General features: G+C 43.8%; 1 protein-coding gene and 2 long non-coding RNA genes across 3 annotated transcripts; all 3 read right to left on the bottom strand.

The window, feature by feature from the left end:
• Nucleotides 1-2,780: 2,780 nt before the first annotated feature.
• LOC101076871 (sodium- and chloride-dependent GABA transporter 2-like) lies at nucleotides 2,781-8,288 on the bottom strand. The gene is made up of 14 exons (XM_011603529.2): nucleotides 7,617-8,288; nucleotides 7,042-7,176; nucleotides 6,174-6,311; nucleotides 5,986-6,097; nucleotides 5,781-5,913; nucleotides 5,555-5,689; nucleotides 5,381-5,484; nucleotides 4,995-5,119; nucleotides 4,800-4,912; nucleotides 4,287-4,424; nucleotides 3,995-4,097; nucleotides 3,758-3,858; nucleotides 3,497-3,667; nucleotides 2,781-3,401 (listed from the first exon to the last, which is right to left on the bottom strand). Exons 1-14 carry the CDS (start codon nucleotides 7,744-7,746, stop codon nucleotides 3,300-3,302), a joined length of 1,740 nt encoding a protein of 579 aa, XP_011601831.2. The 5' UTR covers nucleotides 7,747-8,288; the 3' UTR covers nucleotides 2,781-3,299.
• A 6,423-nt stretch (nucleotides 8,289-14,711) lies between these two features.
• On the bottom strand, nucleotides 14,712-15,495 carry LOC115250019 (uncharacterized). Its single transcript, XR_003888599.1, has 3 exons — nucleotides 15,359-15,495; nucleotides 14,939-15,080; nucleotides 14,712-14,843 (listed from the first exon to the last, which is right to left on the bottom strand). It is a non-coding gene; the product is annotated as an uncharacterized lncRNA (long non-coding RNA).
• Nucleotides 15,496-17,993: 2,498 nt separating this feature from the next.
• On the bottom strand, nucleotides 17,994-18,670 carry LOC115250020 (uncharacterized). The gene is made up of 3 exons (XR_003888600.1): nucleotides 18,510-18,670; nucleotides 18,296-18,416; nucleotides 17,994-18,193 (listed from the first exon to the last, which is right to left on the bottom strand). It is a non-coding gene; the product is annotated as an uncharacterized lncRNA (long non-coding RNA).

Here is an 18,670-nt window from a genome sequence, read left to right as displayed (position 1 = left end):
AATGTCACTCTGCACATTGGCGGATCTATCAGAGATCTGGAGGATGAGATAGTGGAGCTCAAGCATTTGAATGAATAAACAAGAAATCGAGGATCCTTATTTACCTTTTCCTGTGGTATGGCAGAGGAACAATCAAGCCCGATCCCACATACACCTTCCCAGACCTCCAGCTGAGCCCTGGGTCTGAGGAGTTCAACGACCCTCTCCTGAACACCTGGGCCTTCATGGAGCAGACAAAAGTACTTTTTATTTGAATATTGTAAAGACAACTAATGTTCTGGGGCTACTCAGCAGAGCTGCCTCTGTGTGGACGGACAGACTGGGGGACAGAGCCCACCGTGGAGGACTCTGTACCAGCCTCCCATCAAAAAAAAACTGGAGACTGTTAGAGTTGAAACAGAGCAACTCAGCAAAACCCTGCTTGGATCAAAAAAAGTCACAGACACTGAATGAACTGCTGCTCATTCTCCCTGGGTGACCTTGCCAGGTAGAATGAGCAGCAGGTCACTCTGGAACACCCTCCGTCGCTCTGCTGCTCCGCTGCAAACCTCCTCCGTTTATTCACATCAGCTTGTTATCACTTTGTGATGTTTCACCCCCTCACTAGACGCTCTCAAGGTTTCAGATAAGCAGTCTCACAATAAATCTGGTGCTCTGAACAATTGTATTAAATCAAAAGAAAAGTGAAAACACTCTGTTACTTCTTCGTCTGCTTAGGTGCTAAACATACAGATGCATTTAAGCGATAATAAGAGAATAATTATTCTCACAGGACCTCAGTGGAGGATCCTGCATGGTGCCACCGTCACCGATGCTTTTAAATTATAAACCGCAGCGTTGCCAAAAAAATATCTGTTCTGTGGTCTGTCCGAGACTGTTTTCCATGTTTTTACAGAATGCAGCAGACTCACAGGGGGTTTAGTGTTTCAACAGATTTTTAATCCTTTTAACAATGTGTTCTCTGTCTGCTCTGGCTTTTATTGATAGAACATATATATATATATATATATATATATATCTACAGCAAAGACATCGGGATGTCATTCGGATTAGATAAATGTGGGCGGATGATATCTAGAAGGGGAAAGGTGATTGCAACTGACCAGGTTGAACTACCTGAAGGGAACATCACAGATGTGCAGGACAGCTACAAAAACCTGGGGATCCCGCAGGCAAATGGTAACCACGAGGAGGCAGCTAGGATGTCAGCCACAGCCAAATACCTGCAGAGGTTAAGACAGGTCCTGAAAAATTAGCTGAATGGTAAGCACAAGATCCAGGCCATAAACACCTACGCCCTGCCAGTAATCAGATACCCTGCTGGCATAATACCCTGGCCACTGGAAGAGATACAAGCCACTTACATCGAGACAAGGAAGCTCCTCACCATGCATGGAGGGTTTCAGCCTAATTCCAGTGTCCTGAGGCTGTACACAAAGCGAAAGGAAGGGGGCCGAGGACTAGTAAGTGTCCGAACTACTGTCCAGGAGGAAACAACAAGCCTCCAAGAGTACATCAAGAAGATGGCCCCCACTGACCCACTGCTGAGTGAATGCCTCAGGCTACAAAAGCCCACCAAGGAGGAGGAACCTGAGGGGCTACCATGGAAGGACAAGCCCATGCATGGAATGTACCACCGACAAATTGAGGAAGTGGCTGATATCGAGAAAACATACCAGTGGCTGACAAAGGCCGGACTGAATGACAGCACAGAGGCACTAATCATGGCTGCACAAGAACAGGCCCTGAGCACCAGAGCAATAGAGGCCAGGGTCTACCATACCAGACAAGACCCCAGGTGCAGACTGTGTGGAGATGCCCCTGAGACAGTCCAGCACATCACAGCAGGGTGCAAGATGCTGGCAGGCAAGGCATACATGGAGCGGCATAACCAGGTGGCTGGCATAGTGTACAGGAACATCTGCACTGAGTATGGACTGGAGGTCCCAGGGTCCAGGTGGGAGACACCCCCAAAAGTGCTGGAGAACAAGCAGGCCAAGATCCTGTGGGACCTCCAGATCCAGACTGTCAAGATGGTGGTGGCCAACCAGCCTGACATAGTGGTGGTGGATAAACACCGGAAGACAGTGGTGGTGATAGATGTAGCAATCCCGAGTGATAGCAACATAAGAAAGAAGGAACACGAGAAGCTGGAGAAGTACCAAGGGCTGAAGGAGGAGATGGAGAGAATGTGGGGCATGAAGGCAACAGTGGTCCCAGTAGTGATTGGTACACTAGGGGCAGTAACACCCAACCTGAGTTGATGGCTCCAACAGATACCAGGAACCACATCAGAGATCTCTGTCCAGAAGAGCGCAGTCCTAGGAACAGCTAAGATCCTGCGCAGAACCCTCAGACTCCCAGGCCTCTGGTAGAGGACCCGAGTCTGAAGGAAGGAGGCACCACCCAGGAGGGGCGAAGAAGAGAGTTTTTTGGGTTTTTTTTAGCAAAAACTCTCAAACTACTTCCTTTAACAATGAGTGAGTGATTATTCAATATATATTTTATTCTATTTATTATTGTAAAAAATGTAGTGTTAAAAGTAAAAAACTCTGTCTTCCTTGTGGTAAAGAAAGGGTAAAGAAACAGTCTCAATAACAGAAAATAATAGAAAACATGCACAAAACTATTAATTCATTACAAGTAGAATAATATGTAGCAGTGCCAAATGACTTGATAGGAAAATAGCATGATGCAACAAGAACCAATTGTTAAAATTTGAGGAAAGTTCCAGAAAGACATTATAGACAATTATGGAAGAAAAACACAAGTCCTTTTGGTTTAGATAATATGTAATATGATTTTTATTATTATATTACATCTATATGAAAATCTTTTGGAAACAAAAGCAACCACATATGGGGTTTACTGTTGTCACAGGCTTGTATTTTCTGCTTTCCTTGTTTTGTTTTTCCTCTAGTGGGAGTGGATGATCTGTTTTTTGGCTCGTACTGGCCACTTCCACACCTGCGGCTAAAGCAGCCAGCACCTGCCGATCTGCGTCAGAGCGCTTCGACCTTGCCGTTGATAACCGAGCGCTCACAGACTTCACAAAGTCGGCACGTTTGGGTTACAATGGTACTGTTGTGAATTTTGGAAATACATTTTTTCACGTTGGGATTTTTGCCTCATGTCTGCATCTTGGGTTCTGTCTTTGTGTACTAAGTTGTCTGTAACAAATGTATTGTAACTATTGTATTGTATGTAACTAATATTATTGTATTGTAGCTATATATATAGTCTTCTGCGATTAGCAGGTGCTATTTCTCATCAGTTGTGCTTAAAAGGTCCATCATTTTTCAGGATGGGGGGGCTGAGAGATGTTGCAGCTCTGTTTCCTTTGCAGTGTGTTCTGTATTAGGGTTGTTTCCATCAGCAGGATACCACAGGACCATCAGACGCTGAGGACAGAGGGGACCGGAAAAGAAAATTAGCCAAAGATTCAACAGTTTGTTCTAGTTTGGAGATTTGGTAGTTGATGTGTTGATTTTCCTACCTGTCTGAGGGTCCCCTTAGTCAGGCAGAGCTTCCCGATGGCATATATAGGTATTGTAACTATCGAGGACAAGGCCATAGCCCAGCCGAGAGAATAGGCCCATGCTGGGTACTCATAACCATTACTGGATATCAGAGGTTGATAGTTTATGAATGAGCAAATGAAGCAAACCTTGAAGGAAAAACACATCATTCAAACATGTGCCGACTGTGGCTCTCACACCAATTTACCATCGTCTTCTTTTGGTGATTTTGTACTTACTGTGCAGATCAGTGGGGTAAAGTAGCGCCAGCACAGTTTGTAAAAAGCCCAGGGTCTATGTCCTGTAATATCTTCAAGCACATCGCAAATCTTATCAGCTCCTGCACAGAAATTTAGTGGTAATGATTAGAAAGTCAGGGATCACCATCACATGATGTACATACAGTCATTGACCTTTAACATTTTTTCACCTGAACAGTTTATGGCAACTCGGTCATAGAAGATTGTATCACTTACCAAATGCCCAGCCAACAGCCACACAGTGGATGATGGATCCAAACATGATACATGTTCCATTAGCTGCATAGTAATCAACCAGCTGGAACAGGTACACTCCCCCCTGTGAATCACAAAACAGTGCCATTGCGATGCCTGTTGAGCTGCTATTTATTCATCCTGCCTTTGAGGCTGATGTAGGTATAGTTGTTTGGCATACCCACAATTTAAATGTCAAATCAAATTTAAAATTTCAAACAACACTAAGAACTGCTCAGCCTAACATTGGATTATGTCCACTTAAGACAAATACCTCAGTGATGAACAAGATCTGTACAAGGAACAACATGGAGCAAAAGATGACAAGAAAGATTTCTCTACGCCAGGGTCTGCGCATCTGTCCTGGGAAAAGGTCTATAATTGCTGATGTTATAGTCTCCAGACCTGAAAACTGACACATTAGCCCATGTTAGCAGGGGATCAACTTATGAGCAATACATTTTCCTTCATCAACACCAAAAATTACTAAAGGTTAAAAATGAAAGTCAACAGCAACAAAATTAGTGATTCAGATTCCTTTATTTGTCCCACAACGGGCAGCGCAACAGTGGCAAAAACATGCAAAAAGAAAAAAAAGTGGATTATTGTTTTGACATTTCCTTCAATTGGATTGCACTTAAAGTAGGAACCTGCAAAACAAGTTTAAGTGTAGAGTACAAACAATCCACCCACCTCTAATTTATATCCTCCCATTATTTTGGAATGCCAAAATAACTAACAAAACACAAAAATATCTCTTCCTCCACAAACAATATATTCAACTCACCACTGTGTCCAACCCCAAAAACATGAGCATAAGGAAGAAGCACACAGCCCAGAACTGAGGGAGGGGCATCATGGTGACTGCCTGAGGAAAAGCAATGAATGCCAATCCTGGACCTGGAAAATCAACCAGGAACATTTAACGATGCATGAAGATCTGGCACCTAACAAACATAAAACTGAGCTTTCATATACCAACCTGAGTCAACCACCATGCTAATGGGAACGTCCTGTTTTTGGGCCATGAAGCCCAGAACTGAGAAGACTGTGAATCCAGCAACAAAACTGGTGCAGCTGTTCAGCAAACACAACCACACAGTGTCCCTGAACACACACATAATCATTTATACCAATGGGAGGTCTTCATAAAAACCTAAGCAAGAATTCTGTGTAATTTTATAGGTAGAAATGACATAGCTTCCAACTCCACCACCACCAACATGAGAGGATGTCTTCATACAGGAACCTGGTCCACAAGATCACCACCTATTCATGTTGTGCTAACTGTCATGCTATGCTTTTCCCTACTGCTATGATGTAGCTTGAGTGATATAGCTAAGAATATTCTGTTTTATGGTCTCTTACCTGCAACAGTTGTTTTTTAATCGGTTGTAGCTCCCAAATGTGATTAGAGTTCCTGACGAAACACCATAGGAGAAGAGCACCTGAGAACAAGCGTCTAGCCACACCTAGAAATTAGACAGATAAATAAATAGTAGGAAACAAAATCATAAACCATTGTTGTCCAAGATAACTTACCTGAAGGTCTGCCAGTCGAGACACATCTGGATACAGGTAGAAAACCACACCTTGCATGGCTCCAGGCAGACTCAGCCCCCGGACCAGAAGGATGACCAGCATTACATAAGGAAATATGGCTGTGAAGTACACTACCTGAAAATTCAAATGCTTATTGATTTCATGCCTTTCAGGTAAATATGGGTAAACAATATTCAAACACACACACACACACACACACACACACCTTTCCGGTGGATCGAACCCCTTTCCAGATGCAGAAGTAACAGCCCATCCAGCAGCAAAGCAGACACAGCAGCAACTCCCACTTTACTTTGCCCAACTCCTCTATTCCCCCTGACATGGACAGCACTCCTCTCCTACATGACAAGATTCCACAGTCACTTTAGACACTCATGTCCCATCAGATCCATGTGCTGATGTAGACTCACTCCCAGAACTCAATGGTTGCAGACTTGGTTAGATTTCCAGATGTGACGTTTACTGTCAGGTTTTCCCTCTGCAGAGTAGTCAGATTTACGGAGGACAGGTCGACACATCTGTCTGTGGGAAGGCGAATATAAAGTAGCCATTTACAACAAAACACACATTTAACGTGCTACAAATCCTTCACCCTGACCTGTGTTCCAAGGACTGCTGCAGGTGGCCCAAGGGAGAGGGTCTCTGAAACAGTAGATGATGTACAGCAGGGCCCAGGCCAGGACAATAGTATACACTCTAGAGTAAAGCTGGATTATTAAGATAAAATAGCCGGTACCTTTAGGAAAACAATAAAGCAGAAACTGAGTTTAAGCTCCGAGTTGATTCTTGCAAACTGAATCTTAGATTTCACTTAAAATCGAATTTACAAGTGGACCTGAACAAAACAAGTTATTTACATACACCCTTTTAACTCATCTGTGATTGCTAAATTTACTTAAAGCCTTGGAACATTTATTCTATGACTGATATCCCTTTGTCCGAGATTATGAGATGAGATTTTAGTACTGGTATGCTTGTGTTTACGAGGCAACCTGTTGCAGCAGAGTGCTGTCACCTCATGGCAAGAAGTTTCTGGGTGAGAATTCCCTGGAGGCCAGGAGCGTTACAGTGGGGAGGTTGCATATTTCCCCTCCCTCCCCTTATTAGTGTTGGGTTTGATCTGGTTAGTCTGGCTTCCTCCCACAGTGCAAAGGAATGTAGCTGAGGGTTAGGCCTGTTGATGACTTTGAGTTTACATCAGGTGTGAATGACAGTGAGACGGATGGTGGGTCTTTTTATGTCAGCCCTGTTAGGAGATGGGGACTGGTCCAGGAAATACCCTGGATGGATGGATGGAGCAATTTGTGTGAGCAGTTGCATTAAAAAATGTTTTCTCAAGGTTTTTGAACCTGAGGCAGGATCTCAACACCTTCAGAATACAATTCAGTCATTGTATCATATATTCACATGCATTATTCACACCCTATCTGTTTCTGCATGATTATAACTGAAGGGGGAGATATTACCTTCTGAAAGTGGGCAAATCTTAGTCCAACAGGTGACAGCCCCCTCTTGTGTGTACTGACCAATCACAGTTTCCAGCAAGAAGAGCGGCACACCACAGAGCACAGCAAAGAAACAGTATGGCAACAGGAATACACCTGGACACGCAAGAAACCAGAAACTTCAGTGGAACAGAGAGCACTTTACGGGGTACAGGTCCGTGGTCAAATTTATCAGTCCACTTGTTAATCTAGTTAAAAGAAGGAGGATTTTTCAGAGGAATTTTTAAATGTTTACTAGGTCAGATTTCAAATCAAATAATACTAATATCAGAACATGGAGTAAAACAAATCACATGATATTCAGCAATGCGACTACATTTGATTGTGGCTGAAAATTTTTAGCTATGACTGTAGAATCAAAGATAAACTACCTCTGTTCACTTTTATTTAGTGTATATTCTTTGTCCCACAACACTTTTCAGGTTTGGCCACCAAAACTAGTTCAGCCAGCCATTAGTTATTTGTACATATCAATAACTAATTCTCATTGCAGGCAAAAGATTACCTTAAGAGATTAATTTTTAAACTTTGCTCACCTCCTCCATTTTTGTAGCACAGGTAAGGGAATCTCCAGACATTACCCAGGCCGACCATGTTGCCTGCTGATGCCAGGATGTATTCCCTTTTCCTCGTCCACTGCTCCCTCTTCTCTGCTTTGCTCTGCATGATGGTGTTATCGTGTCAGCTCTAGATTGCAACTGCGCAACCGTTCTTAGACCAAGGCAGCCAAGTGTAGGTGAAATGTAATAAAAACAAGGAAGAGCCATTCATTGGCTGAAGATTTGTGAAGGTTTTCGTGTCACAGGCTCTAATTATCTGTCCCAATGAAGAATGAAACAGATGTATCTGATAAAATAGCTTCGCTTCCACAGATTCTCATAATGCTATTGGTCCTAAACAGGCAATTTAAATTAAAATGTCACAGAGGGGGGTGAACAGGACCCGAACGCAGGCCAGGACACAGTAGTAAAATAGTCACAAGGTTTTATTTACGGGGGAAGGGGAGCAACACAAGGAAGACGCGGGCAGCCCTCCAGGACAGCCGAGCACAGGGAACAGAAGCAGTCCTCCAGGACCGCAGATCCAACACACGACGAGGGAACCCGAACAAACACCCTCACACGACGAAGGAAGACAAACAGACAGCCTGGAGACCAACAGACACACTGACAAGACTAACAAAACAGCCACACAACACAAACAGACACCCTGGCACTGACAGGCAGGCGCCACCTGCTTAAATAGGCAGCCCAATGTAAATTGCCTACAGGTGTGCCTGCCAGCAGTGCCAGCTGCAACCAATTGTGCCCCACACCACCCCCTACAGCACAATGACCGACACAACCCCAAAACCCTGACACAAAATGCACACTGCAGTTTAGTAATGATTTAGTCGTTATAGGCATGAGTATACAGTTATATTAAGCCCAAATATGATTGTGTTGCATCAAACATGTGAAAAATGTAAAATGGATTTCTTGGCATGTTCCCATGTGTTCATGTAAAATAAAATACAACCACTTTTTTTTTTGTCAAAGAAGCAGACCAGTCAAAATTGTTGGTGCTTCTGTGAACTAAATTCTCTTACATGGTCGAGTCCTCAGGCTTTGGTGTGAATGTAATTTAATTTTCAAGGTTATCCTGTAACAGCAGCGAAAGACTCCTCAAAGTTAATCTCTCTGAAAGCTCTAACAGCCCATTTTTTTCAAGAGAGAATACTGCTCTGAAGTCATCTGCTGCTTTCCCATCCGCAAGAAATCATGTATGTTGCACCCTCTGTTACTGTTACTCCTGTTATTGCTGGTGATGATTCTGCCCCTGTTTATATTACAGCTTTGGGTCTTGTCCTGCAGGCAACTGCGGACCCAGCACCTCAGGCAGGAAACCTGGAATGCTATGATGGGGCCGCTGCCCTTTCCTAACCAACTTCTCATTCCTGTTTGCTCTGCAGCCCCACACCTTCGCCACAGAGAAAGCAAAGGTGGTGTTTGTCACTAACCAGCTGACCAGCAGAGCTCTGCTATGGGCAACAGCTGAGTGGGAGAGACATTCATCTGCCTGTGCTTTGTTTGACCGGTTTGATGTGGAGCTGTGTAAGGTTTTGGGATTCAAATCCTTTGGTGCAGATGCATCCGGTGGGCTCATATGACTGAAGCAGGGCGCACATACGGGGGCGGATTATCCCATAGAGTTTCATTTTTTTGGGATTTCCACCATGGTGTAGTGGACTTAATTAAGGATGAACTGGTATCCTATTAAAGGCCCTCCTCGTTGGAAGAAATAATAGAGATGACCACTACCCATGCATCTCAGAATCCTGAATCTGCGAAGGCAGAAGCATCGAAGGGAGGCATTGCATCTTGGGCCAGTCTGCCCCTGTGGGAAGTTCATCATACCGATCCCCTACTCATCCGTGTGGCGAGGGGAGGATCCTGAGCCCATGCAGCTGGGACGCACCTCCCTCAATCCTGAAGAAAAGGAGCGATGATGCAAGGCCAACCTCTGCCTGTATTATGGAGGAGCAGGACATTTAGTTTCCAATTGCAGAGTAAAAGCCAATGCTCACCAATAAGGGGTAAGATATTGGTGAGTGCTACCTCTGCTTCTTCCCAGAAGGCTTCTTCAGTTCTAAACTCACTGGGGACCGAGCTTGAAAATATAGCCCCTGTGGACCATTGGCATGTTAATGACCTGAGTGGTCACCTGAGAGTCGTTGGCAGGGTCGTTGGTAGGGTCATTCACCTAGTTTCGGTTGAGGTCTCCCCTTTGTCTGCTGGCTCACTTGGTGGTGAGTCACCAGGTCTCCTGGAATGGTGTGAACATTTGGTTTATTGTTGGAAGGAGTGGAGGACTGCATTGTACGTGGGTGATAGGAAGTGCCTCAGCCCACCACCTCTGTTTAAGGATGGTTTTTCCAATTTGACATGGATAGCTTCCTTGACACCCCTCTCAAACCAGCGGTCTTCCCTGGCCAGTATCCATACTTGGCTGTCCTCGAAGGAGTGCCCGCTTTCCTCCGCTTGTCTCCTTACTCTCTACCCGGCTGGCAATCAGCAGGAGGTTCTCCCTACATAAGCCTGGTCCTGCCAAAGGTTTTTTCCTGTTAAAGGGAAGTTTTTCCTTTCCATTGTTGCTTGTTGGGGGTCAGGCCCTGGGATTCTGTAAAGAGACAATTATGATTGTAACATACGCTATTCACTATAACAGACGCTATATAAATAAAGATTGATACTCCTTGGAATGGGTGGCTGCCTTTTCATTAAAGGGTAGGGTGTCCATCTGCCAGAGGTGCTCCACATTTCTGGAGAACTCACTATCCTACGAAGCCCAGGCCGTGGTGATGTCCAAGCAGTGGCTGCCTCTAGGTTTGCCTGCCTCCAGAGGCTGGCCCCAGAAGGGACCAGTCCACACATGTGAGAATGGCTACCATTCTGCTGGGTGGCCCCACGATGGGTGATTGTAATGGATTAACAAGGCTGGGGATGTCAGTTCCGATCAGGATTTGAGGAGTGGTCTGGTCGATTGGCAGGATGGGAAGCCCCTTGAGATGGGTGTACCTCCTCTGCTGCCCAGCAATAGGGTACGAGTGCTTGGTAAGAACCAGTCTTACGGCGGTGAAGGCATCAGGAATCTTGTACCTCCTCAAGGGCCGCAGTTCAGCAATGGGAGCCTCCAGGTGACCCACCCGTTTTGTTGGGGTTATCACGATGGAACTGAGTGATCAGCTCTGGGTCCAGAATAAATGAGCGAGGCACCCAGGAACGCTCATCAGTGCCTTACCCCTCCCAGTCAACTAGGTACTGGAGAGTCCGACTTCTGCGTCGGATGTCCATCAGGCACCGCACCGCATAAGTGGGCTTATCATCGATGAGCTGGGGGGAGGTGGGGGTTTGGAAAGAGAGGGACAGAGAGCTGGTGGATACAGGCTTCAACTGAGAGACATAAAAGGTGGGGTGGATAGTGAAGTTGATCTATTGCCTAAATATTATGGGATGGGGTTCTAAAACACAGTCAATTCTGCTGTCTGTGGAGTGGCAGGTCATTTGCAGTTTCCCTATTTAGACGTCACACTCCTCATGGAGGATTTACAGCAGGAGGATGAAAAGTTTTAGCAGAACATTTTATTTAAACAAAACACAAATCCTTGACATATAGCACTGGACCAACTCCCTTATTGAAGGAGTTCAAGTAACTTGGGTTTGTGTCCATGACCAATGGGAAAGAAGAACAAGAGATTGGCACTCTCATTGCCTCTTGGATATTAACAGGGGTCATTTGGAACATATAAGAAAATGCATACACACTCAAAAAAAAAGTGTTTTCTATCGGGCATAGAGCATTTTGTGTCATCTCACCATTGTGTCAATTTCCAGCAGTAGGAGCATAAAGAAGAAGCAGACAGCCGAGAGCTGAAGAAGGGGCATCATGGCAATAGCCTGACGAAAGACAATGAAGGATAGTCCTGGACCTGCAGAACAGATGAGTTTACTCTGTTGGGGTTTCTGGGTTGTGTCGGTCGTTGTCCTGCAGAGGGTGGGATGGAGCACAATTGGTGGCAGCTGGCACTGCGGGCAGGCACACCTGTAGGCAATTTACATCTTGCTGCCTATTTAAGCAGGTTGTGCCTGCCTGTCAGTGCCAGGGTGTCTGTTTTGTCTGGATGGCCGTTGTGTGAGCGTGTCTGTTCGTCCTCTCGTCGTGTGTTGGTGGCGGGCCACATCGTTTCCCTGCACCCTGGAGGGCCGCGCCCGTTCCCTGGGTGCCATGCAGTCCTGGAGGGCTGCCTTCGTGTTCTTTGTGTGCCCCCCCCCCCGCCGTAAATAAAGCTGTTTGACCACTTCACCATTGTGTCCTGGCCTGCGTTCGGGTCCTGTTCAACCCCGTCTCGTAACATACTCCACATTATTGGAATTCTCAGTATGTAAAATGTGTCAGCAGAGGAGCAACAGTAACACATTGGATGAGGATCTGAAAATACTTTGCTCTAACTCTGCTCTTACGACCACAAGAAACCATAAAACTTGGCCAGATTGAGCAGCTCAGTCGCTGCAGTTTCGCCTGACATAATCATTTGGGGCATTTTTAAACAGCCAGAGCTCGAGGTATGTACTGACAATGTACTATGTTGTATTAAGAAATGCATGGAAGTTGTAACAGTGGACAAACACAATTAAGTCTATCCCAATCAGAAGCCTTGTATTACAAAGGATGTTAATCAGCTGCTCAGTAGACGACAGCATTCTTTACAGTGCGGCCCCCACCAGGTTAAAGAGAAGTATTTGGAAGGCAGACTACAGGCTACAGAACCACCTGAACAACAACAGCAAGGCAGGGTGTTGCAGGGAGTTGAGGTAATCAGCAACTACAGGATCAACCTGAAGTTGCTGAATGTGAAGCATGTTTTGCAGAGGAGCTGAACTACACTTGTGCCTGCAGAAAATGAATTGAAGTCACCTGAGGCAGACTTACCTTTCTTAAACACGAGGTCTACTTTTAACCTGCTCTTCCACCACAAACTGCTGTTCAGAGTGACATGCATGAGACTTACTCATTCCATGTGTGAACATATAAAGAGCAGGTGGAGCATGTGATGTTGTGGTGCAGAGAAAACATCTTGCTTCTTAACACTCCTAAAAATAAAGATCTCACAGTGGACATTTATCAGAACAAAAATGACATTCAACCCTTATTCATAGGTGGGGGCTGAGTGCTGAGATCATCTAAGTACTGGTTCTTTAGAGTCTCCGTTATGAAAAATCTTACCTTGGACAATAACACAGGGGAGCTGTTAAAGAAAGCCCAATAGAGACATTCTTTCTTGAGTGTTTAAGTGAGGAACAACAACTGTTGGTGTCCATCTATAATTCAGAGCCTCTCTTTCTCTCTCATACCCCTATCTAAAACTTGACAGTTCTCCTTACCACAACAACCACATAATTTACTCAAGCACTTTACTCAAGACTCCTGTCTGCGGGATGCCCTGGAGACCACCAACTGGTCTGCTCTCTGTGAACCACATGGTGAGGACCTAGATGGACTGACAGACTGTGTTTCCGACTACATCAAGTTCTGCACTGAGAACTTCGTCCCCACCAAGAAGGTACGTTGTTACCCAAACAACAAACCATGGGTGACAAGTGACCTGAAGGCCCTTTTGAATAAGAAGAAGAGGGCCTTCACTGCTGGGGACCCGGCTGAGCTCAGGAGTGTACAGAGGGAACTGAAACGCAGTCTGAAGGAGAGCAAGGACGCCTACAGGAAGAAGCTGGAGGAGAGACTGGAGAGGAACCAGACCAGGGATGTTTGGAGTGGGATGAGGACAATCACTGGCTTCCAGAAGAAAGGAATATGCTCAGCTGATGGGAACGTGGACCAAGCTAATGAGTTTAACCAGTTTTTCAACAGGTTTGACTCTAGCTCCCCCTCCCCCAGCTGTCCCAATATTCCTCTGGATAACAATGGGTCCCCTTCACACCTCCCAGAGCCCCTAATACTTGTGACATCCTTTAAGGAATGCTATGTTGCTACAACAAATTCTTGCACTGTTTTACCTGAAGGTCTGCCAGGCACCTCTGCCAACTTCTTCCCCCTCCCCCCTGCTGACACCCTACATGGATCCCAGCATGTCACCCATCCCCCCGACAGGACTATCCTTCACATCTGGCCAGGTGAGGAGAGAGCTGGAGAGGCTCAACCAGAGAAAGGCTGCCGGACCGGACGGCATCAGCCCACGAGTGCTGAGGAACTGCTCCAGGCAGCTGTGTGGAATACTGCAGCACCTGTTCAACCAGAGCCTTCATCTTCAGAGGATCCCAGTGCTTTGGAAGACATCCTGCCTGGTCCCGGTGCCAAAGAAGACCCATCCTGTGGCACCGAGTGACTACAGGCCAATAGCACTGACCTCCCACATTATGAAGGTCATGGAGCGGCTGGTGCTGTCACACCTCAGACCTCTGGTGAGCCCCTTTCAGGACCCTCTGCAGTTTGCCTATCAGCCCAAACTGAGGAGCAGCTTCAGCAACAGACTCCTGCAGCCTCGCTGCTCTAAGGAACGGTACAGGAAGTCATTCCTGCCATCCGCCATCAGACTATATAACTCATCCAAACCCAGCCAATAACAATAACTGTGTAATGTTCATGTTGTAATTTTATTTCTAATTTATTCTATATTTATGTATATATGCTTATAATGCTTATAATATGTATATATTATATTATGTATATATTATATACTGTATATATGCTTATAATATATGCTGTATATATGCTTATAACATTCTAATCTTATCTGTATTTATTTTTTCTGTCTCTTTACTCTGCATACGCTGCTACTATAATTCAATTTCCCCACGGGGATGAATAAAGTTAATCTTAATCTTAATCACTTGTTCATACAGAAAATACAGGTTCAGTCAGACTGAAAAATAGTTTACTAATCTCACAGCCATTGATGTGCCACAAAACAAAGGATTGTGCAATAACTACTGAATGTGGATGAGATTTTTATGATGTATGGTTTAAGCATTATTTAGCTTATATAGTATTTTATTACCTTCCTGTTATCTTTTTACTTTATAAAATTTCTGCATCAAGGAAAGAGTGGCAGAGGGTGGAAAAATAGTAGGAACTGTTCTGTTTGTTGAGATTTTGATGGCTTACCTGCAACAATTGTTGTTGAGCTTGTTGTAGCTCCCAAAGGTGATTAGTGTTCCTGCTGAAACGCCATAAGAAAAAAGGACCTGAGAGCAGGCATCCATCCATACCTAGTAAAAAAAACATTGTGTATCTTTGTGATTAATACTTGTGACATCCTTTAAGGAATGCTATGTTGCTACAACAAATTCTTGCACTGTTTTACCTGAAGGTCTGCCAGGCGGGAAACATCTGGATATAGGTAGTAAACCAAACCCTGCAGAGCTCCAGGAAGCGTCAACCCCCTGATCAGTAGGATGGCCATCATTACATAAGGAAATATAGCTCTGAGGTACACTACCTGAAAACTGAGGGGAACAAAATTCGAAGTGGTCACGGTGTGAACAAATATAGTCTGGGTTACTTATCGTAGGTCAAAATGTTTGTTTCTCATGGCAGTGCTAGAGACTATCAATGCATCCACTTTCTTTAACAACTATTTTATGTACACCATTGTGTTAATTTAGAGTTTTTAACTGAAAGATCATATTTTTGATCAGTGGGAAGAAACTCAAAAGTCTGAAGAAAACTGAAACACATATCCAGACTGTCTTAGACTTGCAGCTTTGTGAACTATGGATTTTACCTTTCCAGTAGACTGCACCCCTTTCCAGTGTGAGGGTGATGTTTGGTCACCCGCGCTGTTCGTTCACCAGACTCAGATCAACCACGCAAACAACAGGAGGCCTTGCAAGGGAGAGCTGAGCAGCAGTTCAAGCTTCCTCTCTCAACTCCGTCCGTCTGCTGCTCGCTCACCTCTTTTATTTGGTGCACACAAGATTTATGTCAATCTGACCTCATGATTCCTTCTCCTCCTATCTCTACGACTTCCTCGTGTCCTTGAACATGGTACCTCTCAGTGCTGGGTACCTAACAGCTTCAATACTTGGTTCATGAAGTCGTGAAAATACGGTATGTTGAAATATATGTTGAATAGGTTTCACCTCTGTTACATACTCACCTGTGTTCCAGGGGTTGTTGCAGGTGGCCCAAGGCAGAGTTCCACGAAAAGAGTTGATCAGGTAGAAAACAACCCAGGCCAGGACAACGGTGTGAACTCTGAAATATATGTTTAATTATGGTAAAATATCCAGTCCTTGTAAGAAGGAAATAAAGAAATGCTATGTTAAGAGTTAACTAATATATGAAGGGAAAGATTTGAGGCTCAGAAATTCAGTTTGTTTTATTTGTAAAATGTCTCACTATGAACTTAATTTTTACTGAGACAAACAAGTTATTCTTTCAACAAAGCTGTGTTCTACTGGGTCCAATGCCACTTGGTCATCAACATGGGGGAGCCCAAGGGAGGGCTGGCCCACCTCAATAGCTTATCCATCCACTGTCCTGTCCCTAATGTGATATTTACCAGTTTCCACATTACATGCATTTTTTAAAACCAAAATCTTACCTTAAACCAATGGGAAAATCTTTGTCCAACAGGTGACAGCCCCCTCTTGTGTGTACTGACCCATCACTGTTTCCAGCTGGAAGAGTGGCAGACCACTCAGCACAGTGAAGATGCAGTATGGCAACAGGAAGACTCCTTCAAACACAAACACACACACACACACACACACACACACACACACACTAACACACGTATTTACTGTATGTATACAAAAGACAATTTAAAGACAGAGTAGTTTTACCTGCTGGCTGAGAGGATGAGGTAGTTAAGAAGAGACGCAATTCAAAGCTATTTGTTTTTTCTTTACTCGTTCCTTTAAGTTAAAAAAATTGTTCTTATGTGAACAACAACTGCATTGGTTTTCCATCCCTTTGATAGGGTTCTGCTGTATAACGAGGAAGAACCACTTATGAAGCAACTAGCATGTCAACACAATTTGTGCTAAAGAGAGAGTCCTTGGCATCATTTGTGCTAAATCTTTGTTTTGTAAGGTTGCCTCTTTTTTCTCCAGAGTTTTAACATAAAAGACAGGAATCCTCATACAATAAAGTCTTTATTTCAGTTGCAAAATCTGCAAAAAGTTGCAAAAAGTTTTCTTTATTTCAGAGGCAAAATCCCGACACTTTACATCTTGAAAAATCCAAACTGTAGAGACATGTTGTAAAATATCGTGAATTGCATTTAATGTTATAGCTATTTTAATGAAAGTAGAGTAGTTTTATGGATAATGCGAGAAGGATTAACTAGGTTAAAGTTAACTGGGATAAAGTGGACAGGGGACTGTATGTGAGCATGTTTGTAAGGAGAACAGAATAATAATGTGTTATATCTGCTGGAGTTAGGGCTGTCAAGGCTGTGTACCTGTGCACAGGCTGAGAGCCACTTCCATATAGTCAAGTGTGCAATGCGACTGGGCTGATGCAAACTATGTAACCAAAGAAACGCCTTTTGCTGTGTTTTGTGCTGATTTTAATAAAAGAACCAACAATGGGATGGAGTCTCTCTCCGGGACAGCGCGACAGTAGACGTGTCTGTAACGGAGTGGAGCCCCCCTTGTACAAGGTTGAAAAGCAACATTGACTTCTGGTCTCAATTTGTGGTTAACTTCGTTCGTGCGCCTGTCTGAGTACACTTCTGAAGATTTGGACGTCAGACATCACTGAAAATACACACAACGTAACATTCCTCTTATGATCATGGCTTAAGAATGACAACGATGCACCTTGGTCAGTTTGGCAAGTTTAATAATCTAAAAGTTAAATAAACCCCCCTAAGACACAATAAACATAATTATCAACAAATATTGTAGTAATAATCAACTAATGCTTTTTGTCAATATTTTTACTGAAGCACTGGCACTGTTTCCATGACACCAATAAAAGTTCATCTTGTGGTCCTCCAGGTATTTTGTTCATTCATACCAAATAATGATTATATTGTTTTTACAATAAAATATGCAGATGCTCTCCCCCTTATTTTACAACACATTCAAGATTAACCTAAAGAATAAATGCAAATTATATTAAGGGTCCAGTGTTGGTTAAGGGTTTATTGAACACCTTGAGATTTATTTAAAAACTGTACTAAAAGTCGCTAACAGGATTAGAGATCCTTCCTACTTTGCAAATGATCATGGTGTTTGAATTCAGAAACATTGTTTTTGTGTGTGTGAAGTGTTTTTAAGGAAAACCTTTAAAGATAATGGTTTATCATTTGGGGACTTGTATGTTTGATTTGGAATGATTATTCACAGAAGCAGACAAGTTATTTCCTCTTCACAGGTTTTTATTGAGAAATATCATTTTTTCTGCTCTTGCAGGCTTCAGTCTGCTCATCTTCTGGCTGACCAGCTTCCCCAGCTTTGGGAAAATATCCTTTCACAGGGAACAAATGATGATGGGATGCACAACTACTTGCATGCAAGTTTCCACGGCATAGGATATACCTGTCCTTCAAGAAACCCAGTTCATCAAGGGATCCTCAGCTCTTGTCAGAATTTGTTCTTTCAAATATCTATGACACAGACAGTAAGACAATGAATGACTGAATAAAAAAAATGATGTTTCAACACATCTACAATAGACTCATACATATATACTTATATATTTAGCTTACTGTCAGGATTTCCAGTGTCGACACGGTCATGTTTGTCGTCATGCCGAGCACGCAAATGTCTCAGCATACATGATGTGTTGTTGCTGTAAGACAACTCTTGTGTGCATTGCAAACACCACACCTACAAGCAATTGTAATTTTGAGACCCATTTAAAAATTAAAAATACAATTCAATTATGGAAACATAAAATGTATGATATGAATTACATTATACCTTATATGGTGCTATGAGATCAAAATGATGCCAAACTTTAGAACGTCGCAGGTGGTTCTTCAGGCCTTGCAATTACTGTGAAAGAGACAAATGCGGATCATCAACAAGAATTCAAAAGGCTAATGCTGCATTCACACCAGAAGCAATTAATTCACCTGTGG

Source organism: Takifugu rubripes, chromosome 5 (assembly GCF_901000725.2).
Source record: "Takifugu rubripes chromosome 5, fTakRub1.2, whole genome shotgun sequence".
Lineage (NCBI taxonomy): Eukaryota > Metazoa > Chordata > Actinopteri > Tetraodontiformes > Tetraodontidae > Takifugu > Takifugu rubripes.
This window is presented reverse-complemented; position numbering and strand designations above follow the sequence as displayed.